Below are 23957 nucleotides of genomic sequence, written 5' to 3' on the forward strand. Positions count from 1 at the left end.
ACACACACACACACACACACACACACACACACACACACACACACACATCAAATATTTGCCACCAGCAATAATGTTTTTATTATTATTGTAGAATAATTTAGACCAGATTTTCTTTAATAGACTGATTTAAAATATGTGCCCTGTGTGTGATTAGATGTTTCAAAGTCTTGTCATATTTCAGTCTGGATTCTTTTCAGGACATGAATAGTTCATTGCAGCACCTTGATTCTTTTCTTCATCAGTCATTTTGTTATATAAGCATTGCTGCACTTTGGGTTTTTGTCCTGTGGTTTGGCACATTTCGATTTGCATTAATTTTTTAGGTCATGGCAATGTCTGAATAGAAGGCAACTTTAGTTAAGATCAAAAGATCTTCTTTTCACACCATTAGGAATGTCAACAAAGCCTCAGCAGTTGGACAGATGGCCTCATGTTTGTCTTTAGCAATGAGTTCATCTATTGCTATGGTTGTTAAACAAGCCCAGATCCGTAGTCTTCCACCACCATACTTGACAATTGAGGTTGGTCTTTGGTTTTTGATTAATTTAATTTTGATTATGTCCACCCATAACATTCTTCTCGATGTCTTGTGGTTTCACAAAATGTTTCTTTGTAAATCGAAATCATTTCTCCAAGTTCCTTCAGAGGACTTCCTCCTGGCAGCTCTTCCTAATAAGCCATGCTTGTTCAGTTTTTTCTAATTGTACTGTCATGACCTTTAACATTTAATATGTCGAGGTTTTTGCAGTCTGAGTTTTAGCTCATGAGCCCTTTTGCTTTATTATTATTATTATTTTGGCCACAACTCATTCTGACCTCCTGGTGAGGTCAGAATGTAAGATTGCATTTTAACTCGTTTAGAAATGGATTTATAACTCTTAGCAGAATGACAGGCAGCTATAATTTCTTTGTAAATTGTTGCTGTATTTTGTTTTATGTGGGAATACACATGTAAATGCTGCTGACCTTCAAGCAGCCAAACCTTCGGTTAAAGTGCTCAGATTTGCCGAAAATCAAGTAAAATGCATTAACAGCACCTGGTGTGAGGCAGGGGTGATTCTAGAATCTGCCCCGTAGGGGGGCTTAGCCCTCAGTGTTGACAACAGCTCTTGGTTTGAACAACGCAGGGACCATTGGCGTCAGAAATATTTGTAATGTAGCACCCAAGTATTTGTAACTGGAGACCACTTCCACTGCAGATCTTCTTGTGTTTTTGGGGTGGGTGGGGGGGGGGGGTAGTTGTGTTTACTTCTTCTGAAATCAACAGTCATCTCTGTCGTCTTTTTCACAATGATGTGAAGGTTATTCTCCTTTCACCAGCTCTCCAGGTGTTCTACTTCCTGCCTGCTGGACTCATCTTTGTTTGTGTTGCATCCCACCACCACTGTGTCATCTGCAAACTTTACAATATGACATCTTGCATTGGTATGTGCACAGTCATATGTAAGCAGAGTGAACAGAAAGGGGCTCAACACACAGCCCTGAGGGAAGCCAGTGCTGAGGGCTATGGTGGAAAAGGAGAAGTTGCAAAATCCTAATGATGGTTTAATTTTATTTTAGGGGTGCTGAGTTCAAATTTAGGGGAGCTTCAGCACCCCTAAAAGAGGCTAAAATCGCCCCTGGTGTGAGGATCTGTGTTTTTTTTTTTTTTTTTTTAGCTTAATGTAATTATTTGATGTGCTTTTTCTTGTGTTTTTTGAGATTTTCTGGGCCGCCCTCCTGCCACCCTGCTCACTCATACCTGATCTAAGTATCATTGGTCTCACCTGTCTTCATTGCCTCATCAGCCCTCACTGACCCACAGTGTGCTTCATGCTCTGTATCTTCTGTGGCTCCATGAAGTTTCTTGTTTAGTTTCCTCTTGCTGTCATGTCAACTTTTTGCATTATAATATTCTGCTATTATTATTCTTTAGTTTCTCAAGCTGCTCAAATTTTTCTGCATTCCTGTGTTCGACTCCTTTACAAACCATGACACCTGACTGCTGCTTACTGTCTTCTTTTAATAGAAGTGGGAATTATTTACAAAATTTAAACTATGGTTTTGCCATGTTGATGTAGATTATGTAAAAATAAATCTATGACATATTGATATTTATACAGTAAATTAAAAAAATAATACTTCACCCCCAACAAAAAGAAAAAAGATAAAATTTCCTAGCAGCTGAAGCTTTGATTTCTGGCAGTAAATCACTGATAAATTCAATTTATGCAGTACTTTATAATAAAGTACACAAGCCAAATAGCAGTTGTGGTAACGATAGTGTTAAAAGGTTGCATCTAAATAGTTAATAAGTCCATAACTGACAGTGTAAATACATAAACATAAAGATAAATTATCAAACTGATACCAGTAATTCTGCTAATTTCATTAATTTTGTTTTTGTAACCAAAAAAAAAAAAAGTTTATTAAAAAATCTAAACTGACTTGTTGTCAGTAAAGTAAAACAATACACTGGTTTGATGGATGGCAGGGTGTTCTTGCAGGCAGCAAGAAGTATGCAAGCCTGTTTTTTTTTTCAAGCCTGTTTAATGGATTTTTGAAAACAAAGTGAGTTTATACCTTTTATGAAAAGATTGAGGAAAACGTCTGTGGTGAGTGCAGCAAAAACAGTGATGTTTAGAGATTTTCTTGCATTTAAGAAAGATTAAAATCACACCAAACTGCAGAAATTCTCAGTAAAGCACACAATGTGCACAATAAACAAGAAAATAGATGAACCGCATGACTATGGGCGTTACATACTTCTCCTAAGTGTCATCTTTTTGATGTTTTGTAATTTACTTTAATTTGATTTTTGTCATTTTGACGGGAGAAAGGGCGGGCCCCGGAGGCCATCTTACCACCAGCAAACTGGTCTTTTCCACTATGAGAATGTGCTGTTTGTGGGACTCAGTTTGTTTGGTGGCTCCTCAGATTGAAGAAGTCCTTTGGATGAAGGACGAAATGTCTCAGCAAAATAAGAACCCATCCAGATGACCTGACTGAACATTGTTGGATTTATACCTGAATTAATGAGCATGAACTTTGGGGTTTTGTAATTTATCTCGCTGCCATTTTCACAAAATACCTTCAAGTTTCTTGGTTGCAGAAACCTTGAAGAGTTTAAACGTGAGCACAGTACAAATTTTTTGAAGTACGGTTTTGTAAAAACGTTATGAACAAAACATCTTATCTGTCATCAGTAATTTATTTTCGTCTTGGCCTCTCTCAGACTAGCCATTAATTAGCTCATGAATTGGGTCAGAATTCAAATCTGAACTGAGCTCATTTAAAGAGCTATCTACAACAGGTAAGATAATGAATCTTCATAACCAGGGCTTAATTTGGAAACCGATCGATGCCAGAACGTAAAAAGCGGGTGGGCCGGTGCGGTCAGGGAGTTCTCCCCCAGAATATTTTGAATAAAATAGATGTGATTTCCTGCATTCTGGTGTATTTTAACAGGCTGTTAAACATTTATGTTTACTTACATTTGTAAACACTCTGCTTCTGCCAAACATCCTACCCCGCCCCCTCCACTTTAATTGACGGTTCTGAGCCCGACTCTTCTCCATTGAATTCACTGTCCTGCTCGTTGTTGTCCTCCTCCACATGTGAAACCTCCAGGCACCTCCTCCATCTGGTCATGGAGGCTGCCTGTGTACGACTGCCTGGTTAGCTCGCTCTGCACTCACCCCCACCACTCGCTCCTGCTCCAGTCTCGATTGCCGCTGCCTTCAGGTGCTTCAATTCTCAGTTGTTAAGTTGTACAATAAGAAGACTTTTTTTAAATGTAAGTAAATTGGACTGTCTTTTCAACATTTTGATCACTGTTATTTTGACAAATTAGCACCATTGTTTTGATACGTGATGTGAATATTACACATCAAACATTTTTCTCATTGTATTTTTAATAAATAATCAAAATTTTATTAATGACCCACGCAAACTGTCAAACTGATTTGCAATTTAGTTGCGCTGTTTAATTATATTCTTGAGTTGTTAATAAAATTGCATGATGACTTTGGACTTTTAGAGGTGGAAATGTTTACTTGAAGGAGCAGCTTGCATGTGATACCAAGATACTCGTAAGTGGCTGTTGTGTTTAAAATGAGTGTTTATGTAATTATTTTCAGTATACATATCCAATATAAGTTCTATTTATTCAAGGCAGTCATATTTGTATACTTTATTATTAGCCTGACAGTTACCAGAATGCAACCTGTCAAAATAAGAGAGTTCAGCTCAAAATAAACCTTTCTACATGACTATATTTCAAAAGATCCGAACTGTCACTTTAAAAGTAAGGCTCAGAAGTTCATACTGAGAAGTGTCAAACTTTAAAGCGGACCTCTTTAGGAACACGTGTTCTACAGTAAAAAAAAGAAAAGTTAAATCATTTAAACATTTAAAAAATGAAGTGTTTGGTTACCAGAAGTGTTTGAAGCATTTGGGGACGTGCCGTATTTAAGCCACATATTTCATTCTGCGGCTTCGCTGTAATGCTGTGAGTCCGAGGCCGTGCTGCTGTCCATTACATGCTCGTCTGAGTCAGCGGTGAGCCCTAATGCTTCCCTTGTTCCAGCCTGGCTGCGCTACTTTAAGCGCTTTACGCTGTCTTAAATGCTATGCTGTGTTTGCCCGGGGACTGTGAGACTGTTAAATACTACAGTAGACTTAAGCAGTGGGACCTACCCCGTGTTAAATACTAAAGTAGTCTTTGTTAGAACTGGGAGCCAATGTCTGTAAGCGTCAAGCTATAGTTCTCTGCCAAGCCTGGGAATTAAAAAAGCCTTCGTTTAGTTGGTGGATGTGCTTTGGGACGTGTCGACGTGTTTTAAAAGTGAACAGCTTTCAGTGGGGCTGCTGCTTGTTTGATATTGAAGGACCTGCCTTTATTTGCATCAGGAGAATGTTTTATGCTCCGCAAGGTCGACGGTGTTAACAACGTTCTGCACTGTGCAAAGAATCGTGTTTGATGTTACACGTATGACTACTACATATGTTTTCAAAGATGCTATTTGTAGATTTTTGAAGTTGTATCAAAGCTCAAGCGCTGTGAAATTAAAGTGCATGTCAAGTTCAGGAATGGGACGTTTTATTTTAGGTGCCTCGTTAATTTTTCTAACAGCAACTGCTTCCTTTGAGTGAAACCCACGCTGGTCAAGTCACAACTGTCTCCCTCTCTCTGGCTACCCAAGATATTTGTTTGTACGTGGATTTCATGAACTAATTCTTTGTTAGCTCAGGCATTTGGAGCCGTGTGTATTCGTGCTTGGGTTTGTGCAGCATCTGCTGAGCGTTCACATTAATTTAGGACACAGTGCAAAAGGTGACTTGTTTATCAGTGTTTCTGTTAAAGCAGAGGAGGGCAACATTTTTTTACAGAGGGCTAAATGAAGGTCTTTATATTAGCAATCGAAGGGCCACATAGAGAAATGGTAAATAGATTTTCTTTAAAATAATCTGGCACACTTGTTTTAGGCTTTATCTTGTTATAGCAAAGATAGCATGCTTGATAAAAATGTCTCGACAATACTCTGAGAATATAAGACGCATTCTTTGTAAAATAGCTCTTGAGACAGTATGTATTAGCTTAAATATGTAAAAAAACAACAACAAGACACCTTATTTTCTGGACTATAAGTTGTATCTTTTAGCATAAATTAACATGCAGGCAACTTATACACCGAAGCGACTATTATACGTTCTTTTCCATATTTATAACACTATTTTTGGCTAAGATCTGACAATTTCATTCATTCCAACATGGAAAATATTGAACACTACCATTTTCAACCACTAGAGGGCTCTCAAGTAACATGGTAAGCCAAGTGTCTCATTAGATAGAAGATGGCTTACTATGGCTTGCCATAGAAGGCATCTTCATCTCGCTTCAGAACACCTGGAGCAAACGTCAAATCAGCTGCATTTCGTTGCACCGCCCAGGCGAAATGCAGCTGATTTGACCGTTAAAGTGCATTTATTAAGGAAAAGTTCAACTGAGACACACCTTTTCTATAATATCAAGCTAGCAAAGTCCTCCCGTGCACTCTCCCGTGGTCACCATTTTGGCAGCCAATCGATTTTTGGCACAACACCGGCTCACATTTCCAGGTGTTCAGCGGTGACGCATAATAGATGTGACTTATAAGGCGAAGCGACTTATTTATGTTTTTTTTCCCCACTTTTTTAGATATTTTTGGACTGATGCGACTTATACGGCGGTGCATTGTGTATGGCGGAAAGTACGGTACTTGCTTTTCGGAGTCTTGAAGGTTTCAGTCTAGTTCTGGAAACAAAACGACTTCAGGAAAAATGTTTTGGTGTTTCTTAATGCAAAAGTTTTTGATGTGGTTGTCCAAGATGTTTAATTTAGACAAGTTTCATTGATAAAATGCAGGTTTTCATCAACTTATTTAAAAGTTGTTTTCTTTTCAATTAAGAATAATGAGGGCAGGATAGAGATTGTCCAAAGTCCACTTTTGTCCCTCGGGCCATATGTTGCCCACATCTGTGTTAAAGTGCAGTTTTACATGACCCTCGTTTGATCTGCCTGCATTTCATCCTCCCAACAGAAACCTGAAGTGTTTAAACAATCACTCCTAATTGATTAACCCTAATTACACTTAGGTGGTTCAGCATTACAGGTGGCTTTTGAAAAAAAAAGTATAAATTAATTGTTCAAGAGGATTGGATAATTTTTATTCCTAAACTCTGTATACAAGTTGTTATGTGCAATTACTACAGATAATTATGTACTTTGTCACTATATGATGCATATAATTATTCTTTTGGTGCCACTCTACGTAGTAAAATGACTTTGGATCCTGTAAAAACCAAACAACAGAAATGTTCACGTTTAAGATATAAGTCATTTACAAACATAGTACTACGTTGCATTCACTTGTTCTAGGAATCGTTTCATTCTCTCAGCAAACAATTCAACATTATGCCCATTTTAGAACTTTTGCTCCAATAAATAGTTCAAACTTTGGAAGTATTCAATATTTTAACGCAGTAGAAATTGCTTCGAGCCTAATCAGTTTGAATTGTGGGAGAGTTTTTCACGAGTCCAGCTCCAAAACAGATTTTTTTTATTATCTTAAAGTAACTCCAATCTCTAAGTTTCATTATGGTTCATGCAAATTGTATTTTATAAACCTGTTCATCACTGTCATCTTTGCACTGGATGGCTATTTACATAGAAGTTTATGGGCATTTACATTGTGTTAATTTACCTCGCTGACGGACTTTGTGAAAAAAACGTGTTAGAAGTTTTCAACAGAACCTGAAAAGCATTATCTGATGCAAACATTGTGCTGTATATAAACAACAAACTCATTTGTTTTTTTGGACAACTGAATCTTAATTTTGCGTCAGAAAGTTACTTTGGCTGGTTGTGTTTAAAAAAAAATTTGTTTTGCAACATAAGTTTCACTCAGACCTTAATGATGCTGTGCTGCACATGTGATCTTTAGTGTAAAGAAACAAACTTCATGTAATAAACCAGTTAAAGTGAACTTGACAGTTTTATAAGAAAGGGTTATCATAAATTTCAATGAACTTTTAGATTTGTGTTGTTAAAGAGCAGAACTCTGTGTTGGATTGTTTGGATTGGCCATTAGCTTTTTTTCTTCTGATATAATCTGCTCAATTTTGATCAGATTATTAAAATTTATAAAATTCTGAGCAACTTATGCTGCAGGTAAGATATTGATTACTGATATGAACTCCACAGAACACCACTTTTTTTAGTGGGGGGTTCAATTGGTGCATTCTAGGTTAATTCTTGCTTGTTTTGTTTAGAATTTATTGTTTAAAGTCAGTTTTAGTTCCGTTTTTTATTACAATTATTTTATTCCTGTAAATATTTTAGCCTCAGTTGCTGCTGCGTCCAGATTTTATTAATAATCAGCACGCTTGGTTTCACACTAATCACCCCTCCCACTATTGTACTTCCTGTTTCTGTTCAATTTTTCATTATATTCTCCTTCTGGTTGCTCCTGTTTTTAACTCATCTCCAAGTAGTTTAGTTAAGAAAGTTCATGTTTTGCTCCCAAACCTGTTTCCTCTCACCGGCATGAATTTGGGTCCATTCTTCCATCATTTCACGACCCACTATTTAAATCTAAACCATCCTTCTAATGCATTATAAGCAACCATCAACATATTGAACACTGTAATTGTGTGAATGCCTGTAAAACATTCACATTGTGGTCCATTATTCTTATGTACGTTTTTCAGTGTGATTCTCATCCAGCAGTTTTCAAGTTATTTCAACAAATCATATCAAAATGTTCAGCTCGTTCAGGAGAAGGCGTTATGGCTTTTGGTATTGGTGCAACTTTCGCTTTTTGAAGTATTTAGCCTTTTCTATCTTTTTTTCTCATAGAAAATTAATTGATCTCATTTTACATCCTTCAAATCTTTAGATGTGTTTACAACGTTTTACTGCACCTTTCACATTTTGTTCTGCTTCAGCTTCTTTCAGCTTCCTTGTGAAAATAATAATTTTTAAAAAATCAACTACTTTCAGCTAATTTCAGGGTTTTTTTCAGCTGTTTCATGCTCCTTTCAGCTTCTTTCTGCTAACTGCAACATTTTTGTGCTTCTTCTAACTTCTTTCTGCTAATCCCAGCTTGTTATGCTCCTTTCAGCTTTTTTCTGCCTGTTTCAGCTTTTTCTGCCATTTCAGTTACTATATAGCTGTTTTATGCTATTTTAAACTTTTTCAGATAATTCCACATTCTTTGCTCTCATTTCAACTTTTTTCGGCTTAATTTAGCAAAAATGTGCTGTCTCCACTTCTTGTAATTTCAGCTTCTTTATGCTTTTTAGCTACTTTTCAGCTGTTTTTTGTTTTTAATTTATGATTATTCAGATAATTTCCACTTTTTTGTGCTCATGTCTGCTTCTTTAAGCAAACTTGTTCTTTCTGCTTTTTACTACCACATTCAGTTTGTTCTACCTCGTCAGCTACCATTTTTTTTACCTAATTTCAGCTGTTTTCAGATTAATTAAAAAAATTCACAATAATTTCTGCTATTTTCAGCCTAATTAACTTTTTTCTTGTCAATTTCAGCTTGTTATGCTCCTTTCAGCTCTTTTCTGATAGTTTCATCTGTTTCTGCAATTTCACTTTTTAGCCCTTTTGATAATTTTAGCTTTTTCTGTCAATTTCCTTTCCTTTTGGCAGTTTAAGCTTTTTTTCTGCCTTTTCATCTATTTTCATCATTTTTTTCCCTAGTTTCAGCTTTTTTTAAAGCTAATTTCCCACATTTTGTGCTCATTTCTTCTTATTTAAACCTAATTTAGCAAATATGTGTTATTTCTGCGGTCTTCTGCTAATCTAGGCTTGTTCTTTTATTTTAGCTACATTTCAGCATGTTTTTAACTAATTTCAGCTGTTTTTGAGCAAGTTCTTCACCATGAAGCATTCACACTGCATTTTCACAGGAAATGTAAATTCTCCAGTTTTCTTTAAACGCTCTTACATTTTGTTTTTCTCATTAGAACCAGTCAGAGAGAATGATTAGTTTTTAAATGTTAACTTTAAAATGTCTGCTTGTAAAATTCACCGTCCTTCCCCTGCATGATGAATGAGACAGGCATGACCCAGAGTTCAACGTGGATTTTATTATTTTATGCTCATCTGGGATGAATTGCTTTCCCATCACTTTCATTTGACTGGGACTTCACTACACAAAGCCGTAAGCATTTCCCTGAAATATCCCTAATGATGGCGTGTAAGCCACAAGAAATTGTGATGATATACTAAATTATGATTGAGTGAGTTGCCATTGGATTCCACATCTTCAGCGTTCCATCATTTTAAGGCAAGCTTTTATATTTTAAGCAGCTCAAGCAGCCTGAAACTCCTTCACAGTTTCTGCTTTCCTGGCTCATCTCATCTGCATGTGACCTCGGATGCTGCCGGGAGCATCATTTTGTTGACACAGAATTTGCTATGCTAGTTTGTTTGCACTTTTGTGCAGGCATAAGTGGGATGGTACTTAGCAGCATCTGGGGGCCATACTTTGTCGGGCCAAGTTAATGTAGCTGCGCCATCCTAACTGACCGACTGCATTAAATATTAACACGGCACATTGCTGGCCTCATCGTCATCCACGTCCTCGCCCTTACCCCAATGCGTTCCTCATTATTCTGCATGCCAGTTTTGTCCCCCTCTTTGTGTCACCTTACTGTATGTCATTTACTGCTCTGCCAGCCTTTTTAGTTATTGTTCCGTCGTGCTCCGCTGCTCAGATCTCACTTCATCTGATGCACACTCAACTTTTCCTCCTTTGGCTTTTCCTGCCACTGACGTTTGGGAAAGTGTCAGTTCATCCCTCATTAGCCTGCAATCTGCACAGCTTCCGCCTTGCTTTCGTTTTTTAAATTTATTTTCCTAATCCAACTGCCGTAAACAAAAATGAAATTCGACGTGAAATAGTGTGTGTGAGAGTGTGAGAGGGAATAAGTAAGACACTGTCTTGGTGGAGCTGATGAATTATACATTGGCATGCTGGCTCGTGAGTAAAGCTATATTTTAGGGGCCTTTGTGCTTGTGTAAATGTGTATGTGCTGCGTTCATGCACTTGGATTGATGTGAAACACGTGAAGTTCACAGTATTTGTATAATTAATTTACAGTGTCATCAGGAAATCTCTAGATATGTGGGTTATAATGGAGCAAAGCGTTTATTGTGGGTGTGTGTGTGAGTGCACATGTGTGCCATAATTGTGCATTATTCATATATGTGAGCTTCTTGGTGGACTTGTGTGCTCTGAAGAGAAGATGCAGGTCTGTGTCAATGTCTCTCTCTTCTTTTGGCCTTCATAATTTATCAATTTCACCTCCAACTATCATCCTTTCACTCTTCAGGCTTCAACAAGAAAGCCTTTTCATATTTTATTATAAATTCCACCTTTATCTTTCAGTCACCACTTTAAGACAAGCAGATTGTGACTTTTTAAAACAAGTATTACCGTATTTTTCGGACTATAAGGCGCACCGTATTATAAGGCCCACTGCTGAATTTTGAGAAAATTAAACGAGTTTAGGTGCGTCTTATAGTCCGAAAAATACGGTATGTGTATGTTACATAGTAATTTGTGTAAATGTTAAAACTGTTAACATTAATGGACAACTAGTAACTATTTCAGCATCTCTTAAGCCATAAAAAAGACCTCAGTATTTTATCAAATATGATGATTTACTATGTTTATTTTTAAGTTAATAATTATGTCAAATCAGCTCTCTTGAATGTGACACTAAAGTTTATTTAAGAAGGAAACTCCTCTTGCTTGTTAAAAAAAACCAGCCACTCAAAAATAAATACATTTTGGGGATTTTTTCACTTGTTTTGACATTAAAGTTGAAATGTCCAGATTAAAATCTAAATGCAAAAAAGGAAGTCAAAATAGTTTCAAGAATAAAGCTGAAATGATGCCAGTAAAGCTGATCGAGAATAAAAGGGAAATCAAACCAACACTGCAGTTAAGATTTTCCAAGAAGTTTAAATTGCCTTGAGTACGCTTGTGCTTCAGAATAGTTTGTGATATGGAAGTTAATTAGTGCACACGCCATAACGTGTACGCACAAGTCTCGTAAATAACGTCTTCTTATTTATACAGGTTTAGGCTGCGTTATGGGTTTAACTGGAGATCAGTAATAATCATGTCAAGTGTTTCAACAAGATTCAGACGATGTGAGAATATATCTATAATACATGTTTGAGACTCTTATTGTGAAGGATCAGAGGAAGTTCTGCGCGTTTTGCTTCTGCAGAAATATCAACACAACATTGTGTTGCTGTTTTGCAGGTTACCCAGTGTAGTGATGTAGGGACAGCTTTGCTGTAGACACACTACTAATTAATTATTCTTAAAGCTAGTTCAAGCACAAAGAATATTAATTGTTTAATTACAACGGATTATTTTCTTTTTCGAGTTAAATTTCTGCCATGTGACTGAGACAACTGTGAGGATTGTTTAATCAGTGACATGAGACGCCATTTTATCTTTGACCCATCAGAATAAATGCGGTCATTTATTTAACAGAATCAAAATTTAAGTAAAGTCAAGTCAAGTCAGATTTATTTATAGAGCACATTTAAAACAGAAACTGTTACCAAAGTGCTTAACAAAAATATCACATCATCAGATAAAGAATAGCAAGATATAATTACCGCACATGGAATAAAAATATAAAACCAAAAACAATTAGAAACACTGAAATACTAAATCAGATCACGTTGTGTCAAAAGTCAAGGAAATAATAACAAAAAGCATAAACTCAGTCAGAAACAATGAAATACTAAATCAGATCTGATGACCATTGTGTTAAATAGGAATAATAACAAAAGCATAAACCAGAACCATAAAAAAACCAGATCTAAATCCGATCACCCTGTGTTAAATGTCAATGAGTATAAATGTGTTTTTAGGAGAGATTTGAAAGCAGAGACTGAGGTGGCCTGTCAAATGTTGATGGGCAGATTGTTCCAAAGTTTAGGGCCCACGACTGAGAACGCTCGATCTCCTCTGAGCTTCAGCTTTCTACATCAAAACATGTACACATTGATTTGCTGATCCGTTTCTGATTAATAAAAACTTAGCACGCTTTACTAAACAAGACAACAGAACATTACAGATTGAGGCTGATTCACCTCTGAAGGCATCTGGATTACTGGCAAATAGAAAAGTTTAAGAGAAGGAATAGATTTAAAAGGAAGATGGATGAAGGAAGATGTATGTTTGTTGACCAGAATTAGCACTCTTCTTTCAACACCAGCTCAGCTTTCCGGTGCACTTCAGGACGTGCAGAGACTTCGTTACCTTAGATGGGGGCTACCTCCACTCCGGAACAGAAGTCCATTAGTACGATCCCCTTACAGCGTATCCGGTTAAAGCGGCTGGTCATCCTCAGAAGTCGTGTGGTTTACTCCGTTCAACAGAACAAGCTTCCTTCGAAGTTGTAGGGCGTTACGCCCGGGTGAGTTCACAGCGAGGCTCTGTGACTCCGCTGGGATGGACGGACCCCTTTGCACACGGTCCCATTCCATCAGCTTCTCAGTTCAGCTGGAAGACTTCATAGTTCCACTCAGAAGTGGAAGACTGAGTCCGAAGTTCCACTCAGAAGTGGAGGACTCCGGTGTAAGACTTTAAGAAGACTGAAGGAACACCGCAGGAAGACTGATTAGTCCCAGGAAGTGTTGACTTTTTAAAGAGTACTCACTTCCTGTCAATTGGTACTTCCTGATTGGTCGAAACAACCAGCAGGGGCGGTGTTTCAGTGATGTCAGAGGGTTATTAGGAGTCAAAAAGACAGAGGAATGTTTACGAACGGTTAGTACAGACAGAGGAATGTTATGTCGACGTGAGACAAATGCAGATGCCAGTTGAAGTTATTTACTGTCTGCTAGGTTTAGAAACAAGGCACTTCGTTCTCATAACTTGTTCTCTGACTTCTGACCGACATCAAATCCACTCATTCAGACAGAAGATCAAAATGCATAATTACTTTGTAAATAGACATTTAACTTGATTTCCAAGTCTAATGAGGTTTAAAAATCATTAATACTGTTTCACAGTTGATTTAAATGAGTGGTTCACTTCAACATTAGAAATGGTATGAACTAAACACACTTTGATTATCAAGATATTCTAAAATAGTAATGATAATGTAAAAAAGAAGAGTGTTCTTTCAATTGATTAATTCAGGATACAATTAAATAGTCCCTTGATGAGATAATTTGTATTTCTGGATTCAGATCAATGAAATAACAGTTCCTGTCCCCTGAAGGTCTTCAGAGACAGATTGATGTCGGAGGCCTAGTTCACTACACCAGTAAATGTGCACTCTGAGTCCTCGACTACATCCATTTATTCATCCCTTTTGTTTATACGCGTTTCCTGTCCAAGTGGTGCAGCCACTGTGTAAGAAAAACTAAAAACATGGCAAGAACATGCAACCCCCCTGGCCCATCACGCATCCCACTTTCTGCTAAACTATGATAAAACAGGGACACAGCAGGGCTTGGGAGTGCAGTGAAGTTTGCTTCTTTTTGCCTCTTGAAACATGATTTAACTTTATTTTAACATTTCAGACTTTATTGTGAACACTCGGAAACACAAGAAAACAACTTCCTCTGCCTTTTATTGTTCTTTTTTCTGCTGAACAACCCTAAAACACCGTCAGACACATGAGTTAAATTTGTTTAGATTAAAAACGAAGCTCTTTGTCAACTTTTTTAAATTAAACTCTATTATTAATAGACATAAAATATTTTCCATATTGTACTATATTGAGCATGGACTTTTTTGATTTTCCATATTTGTTTACGAGTACTACCGAAAAAACTTTGTGTCCAATAATAAAATGATTTAGACGTTGCTTGTATTTTTACTTTACAAATGTATGGCCAGTAATACAATTTAGTTAGATTTTATACTACACTTATTTTAAATAAACAAAATTCAGTGAGGGTTTTAAAAAATTATCAACATGAAACTATGTTTTAAACAGTTGTGATCATTTCAGGGGCTTAGATACTTTTAGAAAATTACTGCAACATAATAAAAATAACTTTTTTTTAGCTTTGCATAGAAGCCCTCAACTGAAAACCTGACTACATATCACCAAAACTTGCCAAGCAGGTTTTACGTATCTATGTTTAACTCAGTCTACGAGTCTGTCTGTAGGTTTGTGCTCTGCAAACTGTTTGGGATCAGATGATTAATGTGACCAATTTTGACTTATCAATATTTTTAGCTTCAAAAATGCAGATTTTAACCTCAATCCAGTTTACAGCTGCATTTGACTGAATTTTAGCAGATCTGTATGTTCTAGAAAATTCACTTCCTCCTTCATCGTCATTCTCTTCATCATTGACAAAAAATAGAAGAATAGAATAAAAATAAGCCTTAATGTCCCTCAGTGGGGAAATTCAGGTGAACCCGCAGCAAAGTGAAGGTAAATCAAATAATGCAGATTCACACGAAGGTAAAAAAAATATAAAAACAGAAAAATAGAACATGAATGATCTGTATTTACAGCATAAGAAAAGAAATATGAAAAAATTAAAAAAATTAAAAGACTGTGCAGTTATTAAAAATAGCATACGCAGATTCAAGAGATATGATCTGAGTAAATAACTGGTTTGAAGTCCTGCACAGTCATAGATGGCATCACACGCGTGTTTAGTCCAAAAGATCTATTCTCCCAGCAGCACGGTGACTCAGTTGGTAGAGCTGCCGTATCTCAACACGGAGGTCGCCGGATCAAATCCTGGCCGGGGACCTTTCAAGGTGGAGTTTGCATGTTCTCTCCATGCATGCCTGGGTTTTCTCCGGGTGCTCCGGTTTCCTCCCACAGACCAAAAACATGCACATTAGTCTGATTAATGTAGATGAACAGATGCTGGGATGTATTCATCATTTAACGCGGATTCCTCATTTTTCTGGACTGAATAAAACGTGCATTGAATTTAAGGAAATGCAAACGTGAGACGTCATTTAAATTTGACCCATCAAAATGAATGCGGTCATTTATTTACAGAATCAAATTTAACATCAAACATTTACATTAATTTGGCAAATTATGAAAATAACAACATAAGCAATCAATCAGGAAAAATCATACGGCCATGATTCTTCCGTTGCTGCACCACAGACATTTATAAAACTGTACAACTATGATCTTTTACCCACACGGATGTGAATAAGCACTTTACACAGACATTTCTAAATATCTGGGAGAATTTCTACTTCATAGGAAAGTTTAAAGATGGAAAGAAGTTTAGAGGGAGTAAAGGAAGGGGTTTGAGGGAAATTGAATGGTCACCAGAACCGACACTCTCCATCAGAAGCCCAGCTCGCCTCGGTACGCTTGGTAGGAAACTTGACCCATTACCTCTCTGATGATAATCAGCAGATATGGTGTTCCGTTAACGCTACCGGTCCAGCGTCTCCTTCGAATGGCTGTAGCCCGTCAGAAGTAGTGGCGAGGCTCTGTTCGACACACATTCACCTCAGTGGAAAATGTTATAATCCCATGGAACTCGGAAGAGCTTTGCTGTCATGTCAGGAACTCCAACAGCACTCCATCAGAACTTTAGAACTCTAGAAGTCTGACAACTCTCCAACTCCGTGCACTCTGTAACTCCGTGAGTCGTAAGTCACTCTGTGAGTACCTGTGAGTCCGTAACTGAGTCTAGACCAGGAAGTACTGACCTTTTAAAGACTCTTTCCCGGTTCACTTTTTGGGATTTTTCATTGGTCAGAAACGACCAGAAGGGGTGTGTTTTTGTGACGTAAGGGGTTAGAGACAGCGAGAATTGTTATGAGACAGCTCAGAAATGTTCTCACAGACCGAGAGGGTTCTGTTTTGGCGTGCCTAAGACACAGGTGCAAAACATCTCTATTTACGTCTGAGAGGATTCTAAAACATGACAGTTTTAACATAACAACTTGTTTTTCGTTTGACTGTAACCTTGTAAACGCACACACTTGCTCATTCAAAAGCAGAAATCAGAAAAATGCATAATTACTCTGCAACAGCTTTTAACATGAGAATAAAAATCATTACTCAGTTAATAAAATTGATTAGTTCACTGCAACATCTAAAATGGTTTGAACTAAGACACTTTGATTATCAACATTTGTAAGATAGTAATGATAATAAAAAGAGAGTGTTCTTTTCACTTGAATCTTCAAGAAAGAAAGTCTCAGGATGGGTGAACCCGTATTTATGTATTCAAATACATGAAATGACAGCTTCTGTCCCACAAGGTTCTAAAGGTCAAGAGTTTTGACCTTAGACTGGGTTTCGACGTAGGCCTAGTCCACTACATTAATAACTCTTAACTCGTCTCTAGGTGTGTGTGAGAGAGTGAATGGTTGTTTGTCTTGTTTGTCTCTATGTGTCCCTGTGATGGACTGGAGACCTGTCCAGGGTGTCTCCTTCCTCCCGCAGCTGGATATGAGCACCAGTGTCCTGAAAACGAAGAAGCGGGTAAAAGATAATGAATGGATGGGATGTCATTTTCCAATTACAAGCTGTTATAGACCTTATCTTTAAATCAGGGTTATTCAACTGGTGGACCGGGGGCCACATCAGGCCCATGGGTGAACTCAGTTTGGCCCACCAGTGGGCTCATTTTTTAATAAAACTACATTTTAAACCATAAAACAAGCTTACCGTATTTACACCATAAACGTCACTCCGCCCTATAAGTCGATCAGTCCAATTATGTCTAATAAAGTGGAAAAAAATCCATAAATATGGCACTTCGCCATATACGTTACATCTATTATGCATTAACCACTGACAACCCAGAAATGTGGGCCACTGTTGTGCCAAAAATCAATTGGTTGCCTAATGGCGGCCGCTGTGGCGTGCATGGGAGAACTGTAACAAGAACTGAACAAGATTAACGCTTCAAAACAATTATTTGTTTGCTCGAAATTATAGTAAAGTTGTGTCTCAGTTGAGCTTTTACTTAATAAATTAACTTTAATGGTCAAATTAGCTTCATTTTGCCAGGGCGATGCAGCGAAATAAAGCTGATGATGGTTGCTCCGAGCAGTGAACAGAACGAAGGTGGAAGGCTACGGCAAGCCGATTGTGTCATTAATAGCTGTTGAAGTTTCTCAGTCATCCAGAACATGGTAAATTCAAAACAGTTCAAGACAAAAATAATAAAGTATAAAGTGTAATAAATAAAGTCCAGTGGTTTTTGTCTTGAACTTTTATAAATTTGTCATTATAGCCACTTTTACCTGTTACATGATTGTACATGATACAACGGCATGCCTTACTACTTTGGTGCCATCTAGTGGTTGAAAAATGGTATTGTTCAATTTTTTCAGTCAGAATAAATGAAAACGGTCATATCACAGCCAATAATTGGTTTATGAATATGGGGAAAAAAATTCATAAATACGTGGCTTCGACCGATAAGTCGCAGTGCATCCAAATTATGCAATAAAACCGCAACTTACACAGCTAAAAATACGGTACTTAATGACAATAACTGCTGGATGTCCGGCCCATGAGCTCTAAGCTTTCAGTAACTGTGCTGTCTGAGCAATTTAGTTGAATAGCCCTGTTATAAATGTTCTTGTTCATTCTGTTTCAGTTTAAGTTAAGGAATAAATATTTCAAGACTGAATATTTGAGAGTCTTTAAAGTGAAACCCTCCCAAACTATTTTAAAACTTGTAGTTGTGGTTCAAACCTGGAGATAAATCTTTCCCTGTGAACTCTTTATTGCAGACTTGAGAAATGTGCATTCATCTAGGAGTATTTTATTTTTTAACCACCTGTGGTTTTGTAAAAGTTACCATGGAAAGGATTTTGGGATCATCCAACACTTCCTTCACCTGTTTTCTCTTTCTAAAGCAGCGTGAGCACATTTTATTCTGCAAATCTGACTGGTAGATTATTTCGCTTCTCCTAATGGAGCAGACTGTTGATTTGGCCTCACTTAATGTTCTTGCTATCTCTCTGATGGATTTGTTTTGTTTTTGCAGCCCCACAATGATAAGTTTCATTTTCTATGAGAGCTCCTTTGGCTGTGTGCTAAAGGTTCACAAAAACAACTTCCAAATTGCCAATGTCACACTTGAAATGGATTGCAGACGTCTACACTAGCCTAACTGATGAGGAAATCGCAGAAAAAGCCCAAACAAGTCAATGAAAAAGCTTTTTAGTTAAGTGTCTTATTACATTTTAGCTGCTGAAAAACCAAAGTAGACAAATAAAAAAAAAAGCCTCCCTTTGCTTTGGATATAAATATTCTCAAATTAGGAGTCAGCTCTTTGTTTATTTAGATTTTTAATCAGTTAACTGTTTAATGACATCAGATCTACGCTCACATACTGAATCACATCAGAGTTTCCGTCTCTACGTTTGTGTGTACAACATTTTGTGTGTTTCAGCACAAAAGCTTTTGCAGTTATCGGATCAGAACCGTGGCGTTCCTGCTGCCACACAGAGGGACATTTTTTTAAATCATTTTTAAATGTGGAAGCCACACAAGCACAGACAGCTGCACAGGCACACTGATAAAACCAGGGAGATAAATCTGTTTGAAGTACAATTTCATTCTCTCCACTTCCCACTTTTCTGCTTTTCTTGCACTCTGCTGAAGAGAAGGGAGTCAAATCTCTGAGGGGCTAACTTTAAATGTGCGTGAGGGTCAAAACAACGAGAGCTTGTTTAACAAAGAAACATGACTGAGACCTTTATATATATATATATATATATATATAGTAAGGAAATACAGTAAGGATTTGAAACACTGCAGATTTTGTAAGTTTTTCCCACCTATAAAAATGGAGAGGTCTGTAATTTTTATCGTAGATGCATTTGAACTGTGAGAGACAGAATCTAAGAAAAAAAATCACATTGTTTGATTTTTAAATAATTAATTTGCATTTGGTTGCATGAAATGAGTATTTGATCACCTACCAGCCAGCAAGAATTCTCCCTCTCACAGACCTGTTGGTTTTTCTTTAAGAAGCCCTCCTATTCTACGCTCATTGCTTGTATTAACTGCACTTGTTTAAACATGTTACCTGTATAAAATACACCTGTCCACACTCAATCCATCACACTCCAACCTCTCCACCTTGGCCAAGACTAAAGATCTGTCTAAGGACACTAGGGACAAAACTGTAGACCTGCACAAGGTTGGCACGGGCTACAGGGCAACAGGCAAGCAGCTTGGAGAGAAGACAACAACTGGTGGAGAAAATAATAGAGAATGGAAGAAACACAAGATGACTGCCAACCATCCTCAGTCTGGGGCTCCATGCAAGATCTCAGCACATGGGTTAAGGGTGATTCTGAGAAAGGTCAGGAATCGTCCCAGAACTACACAGGAGGACCTGGTCAATGACCTGAAGAGAGCTGGCACCACACTCTCAAAGAGGACCATTAGTAACACACCACACTGTCATGGTTTAAGATCCTGCAGGGTACGCAAGGTCCCCCTGCTCATGCCAGAACACATCCAGGTCTATTTGAAGCTCACCAAAGACCATTTGGATTATCCGTAGTAGGCATGAGAAGGTCTGTGGTCAGTTGAGACCAAAATAGAGCATTTTGGTATCAACTCCACTCGCCATGTTTGGAGGATGAAGAAGGATGAGTACAACTCCAAGAACACGGTCCCCGTGAAGCATGGGGGTGGAAACATCATACTTTGGGGGAGCTTTTCTGCAAAGTGGACAGGACGACTGCACCATATTGAGGGGAGGACGGATGGTGTCATGCATCATGAGATTTTGGCCAACAACTTCCTTCTCTCAGGAAGAGCATTGATGAGTCGTGACTGTGTCTTCCAGCATGACAATGACCTGAAACACACAGCCAGACAACTAAGGAGTGGCTCTGTAAGAACCATTTCAAGGTCCTGGAGAGGCCAGTCTCCAGACCTGAACCCTATAGAAAATCTTTGGAGGGTGCTCAAACTTAATGCCCAGTGACAGCCCCCAAACCTGGAAGATCTGGAGAAGATCTGTCTGGAGGAGTGGGCCAAAACACTGCTGCAGTGTGTTCACACCTGGACCAGAACTACAGGAAACATCTGACCTCTGTAACTGCAAACAAACGTTTCTGTACCAAATATTAAGTTCTGTTTTTCTATTGTATCAAATACTTATTTCATAAAATAAAATCCAAATGAATTATCTAAAAATCAAAATGTGATTTTTTTTAATTGTCAGGTTCTGTTTCTCACAGTTGAAGAGTACATACGATAAAAAATACAGACTATAAATAAATAAATATATATATATATATATATATATATATATATATATATATATACATATGTGTGCACACACACAGAAATATCAATCAACCTTTATTTATACAGGTAAATCCCATTGATCCTCGAGGACTCATTTACAAGAGAGACCTGAAAATATGCACAAAGTACTTGAAGGTCTATTAAAAACACACACAGAGGACAGAATTGACATTAAATGCACAATTGAAATAATTTAAAGTGAGGTTTCGTGGAAAGGTTATGAATGGTTGGAGAAAATATTATAGCTTTATCTTACCTTCTCAAAAGGAGCCACTTGACAGCAGGAGACAATTTTGAAGCAATATTTTACTCGCAAGGTCATATTGTCAGGACATGTTACACAGATGACGTACACACAAAGACCAGTCTTGAGAATCTGCCACGAGCTGTGTGTGAAGCTTGTTTTTATATTCTCATCAGTTCAGCCGAGCTCGCAGGCTCTGAGGCGTCCTTGGAGTTTCAGCTGCATGCTGCAGCCTCACCAGATCCTCATCCAGCTCTCTCTACTAACCCAAACATATGGTTCATGGGCAGAGTTAACATTATAGTAGTTAAAAACATCTATAACCTTTGACCAAAAATTCCCTAACTACGAACACTTGATATTTTAGCTGCTGCAGATAGATCTTTAAAGGACTAATGTTTGGAGAAATAGTGACTAGGAGCTAAATGCTCATCCCACCAGGGTCAAGAACAAAGTGGATTACTGCCATCAAAAAACAACTATAGTTAAAAAAAGAATAATAACATACAAATTTTCCCCACATTTGCATAATGTTGCTATTTAGACAGAAATGTTTAGTTATTTGTAGATGCAAATAGCATCCACAGCTAAATGTAGCACTTCCTGTGCAATCAGGTGGAATCCTGACAGAAACATGTTTTTTTTTCTGGAAGAGCTGTGCAATGCAAAATTCATTGTCATCTTAATGTTTATAAAATAGCATTCAATAGCAATTCAACAGCACAATAGCAAGAGATCCAACAAAGTTAAGTCAGGTCCTCTGGACGGTTTCTTTTTTTTTTTTTTTTTTGTTGAAATGTTTTGTCTTTCATCAAAAGGACGTCATCATGCCGAGGAGCCACAACAAACTCAGTCCCATAAGTGACTTACTCACATAGTGGGCCAACCAGTTTTATGGCAGTAAGATTGTATCTAGAGTCATCCCTCTCCCCCGTTGACTCCTCTGAGACAGCCATAGCTAATGTGGTTCAAAACATCAAAGTTCATGCTCAATAATCCAAAAGACATTTAAATATTTTAGAGATTGGACTTGTTTCACCACAACAGCAATCCTCTTTAGTTTTTGCCCTGCTTGGACTAGCCATCAATCTCATAAGAATTGAACTCTGTTTTTGTAAACTGAGGTCGTTCAAAGAACTATCTGCAACAGGTAAGATATTAACTGTTCAAGAATTTTCCCATAGAAAACCCACTTCTAAAGATCAACTCTGTTTAAAAGTGTCACAGCAGATATTTGCTTGGTCTCCATGCATCCAGGAAAGATAGGGACAATGTTGGTTTATGTTGTTTTTCTAAATAAAATTTAAAAATAATAAAACATTTAAGTTGAATTGGAGGAAATTAAACTTTTTGTTTCCCTCCTATTCTTAACCCTTTAGCCTCGTCTCCTGTTTATTCCCACTCCCGTGCTCCTCACTTTTCTCTGTTTGAAGGGCTGTGTTGCTATTTGTTGCATCCCAAGAGGGAGAGAAGCTCAGATGGCACTTCTTGCAAACATACAGTCTGCAATCATTAGCAACTTACTTCACACTCACTTCGGGTTTCATTCATTTTAATAACTGCTTTGGTTTTGGTGGCGCTTGCTGCCGCCGCCACCGCTTCCGCTCACCCTTGCCTCTACTTTCCTCCCATCGAAGAGACTAAATGATTTAGCTGAGCATTGTGAATTAATGCTGTGAAATTGTGAACATTTAGAGCCACCGTTTAAAGAGGATGTCCTAGCGAGACAGATATGAAACAACATAATTTTCAACATTTATTTCACCAGTGTGGAACTGCACCACGCATGTCAGCTGGCATGATGTTTATTTTTGACTCAGTTGTGTGTCAGGACAATGCATCACGGTATATGTCGGCTACTCAGTGCTGAAGTGGATGTAGCCTGTGATTTATGAGGCAATCTCTAACTGTAAGCCTCCCCTCTTTCCCCTAATGTCACTCTCTCGCAGCACGGTCTCACTTGTTGACTGAATCTTTCGCTCTCTTTATCTTTCCCCCTCTTTTCCACTTGTCCAACACTTACGCTTGGCTCCGATCATCTCCTGCTCCATCTGATTGCGTGACTAAGAGTGCTGATTTTCGGGGGCTCTCTGCTGTGTCTTTGCAGGACGAGAAGTCCACTTTCTTCCAATTCGGTGCAGCGCTGCAGCAGGAAGCCCTCCTCATGCTTGCGATCATGGAAGAGTACGACTGGCACGTTTTTTCCATTGTAACATCCAAGTTCCCAGGTTATCAGGATTTCATCAGCACGCTGAGGGTGACTGTGGATCACAGGTAGAAACGCACAATCACACATCCTCATTGTTTTCCATTCAACATTTATTTATGGCTGCTGACAGGATTCACTTCCTTGTATTATTTAATGGTGTGTTGTTACAGCTTTGTGCGCTGGGACCTGCAGAGTGTCGTGACGCTAGAAGCTGTAGACGGCGACCCCAACTCAAAATCGCACATAGCCCTCAAGAGGATACAGAGCCCTGTTATTCTACTGTACTGCTCCAAGGACGAGGCAGTGTGAGTGTTTGCGTCTTTCATTTTCCTGTGCTGTTTGTGTCACACTCTGCCAGGTTGCAGTTGTAAATCTGTCTCCTGTCTTTGACAGGTACATCCTGGAAGAGGCTCGGTCGTTAGGACTGATAGGAGCTGGCTACATCTGGATTGTGTCAAGTCTCACCACTGGAAACCCAGACTTTACCCCTGAGGTACTGAAGTCCCTCAAATAGTAACAGGTGGTCATTTTCTGGTAGTTTGACAGATGTATTTTTCATTCTAGGCTGTTGCAGATCATTTTCTACCTGCCCTGAATTCCTTTCTTTTTATTCTCACTTTCACTTTTCTTAGCTAGTAATGGTAAACTAAATGAGTTAAAGAGTAGGCGTGAGTCTGTTACTGGTTTCAAGGTAATCAA

At 38.1% G+C, this 23957-nt stretch overlaps 1 protein-coding gene across 1 annotated transcript in view; it reads left to right on the forward strand.

Annotated features, from left to right (window-relative positions):
• Nucleotides 1-23957, forward strand: part of grin2ab (glutamate receptor, ionotropic, N-methyl D-aspartate 2A, b) — a 219077-nt gene that overhangs the window by 119427 nt on the left and 75693 nt on the right. Inside the window, exons 5-7 of the mRNA XM_037689831.1 lie at nt 23157-23323; nt 23429-23563; nt 23652-23751. Coding sequence (XP_037545759.1) covers nt 23157-23323; nt 23429-23563; nt 23652-23751 — 402 coding nt within the window. The remainder of the gene's footprint in view (nt 1-23156; nt 23324-23428; nt 23564-23651; nt 23752-23957) is intronic.

Source organism: Nematolebias whitei, chromosome 16 (assembly GCF_014905685.2).
Source record: "Nematolebias whitei isolate Nwh7 chromosome 16, NemWhi1, whole genome shotgun sequence".
Taxonomy (NCBI): domain Eukaryota; kingdom Metazoa; phylum Chordata; class Actinopteri; order Cyprinodontiformes; family Rivulidae; genus Nematolebias; species Nematolebias whitei.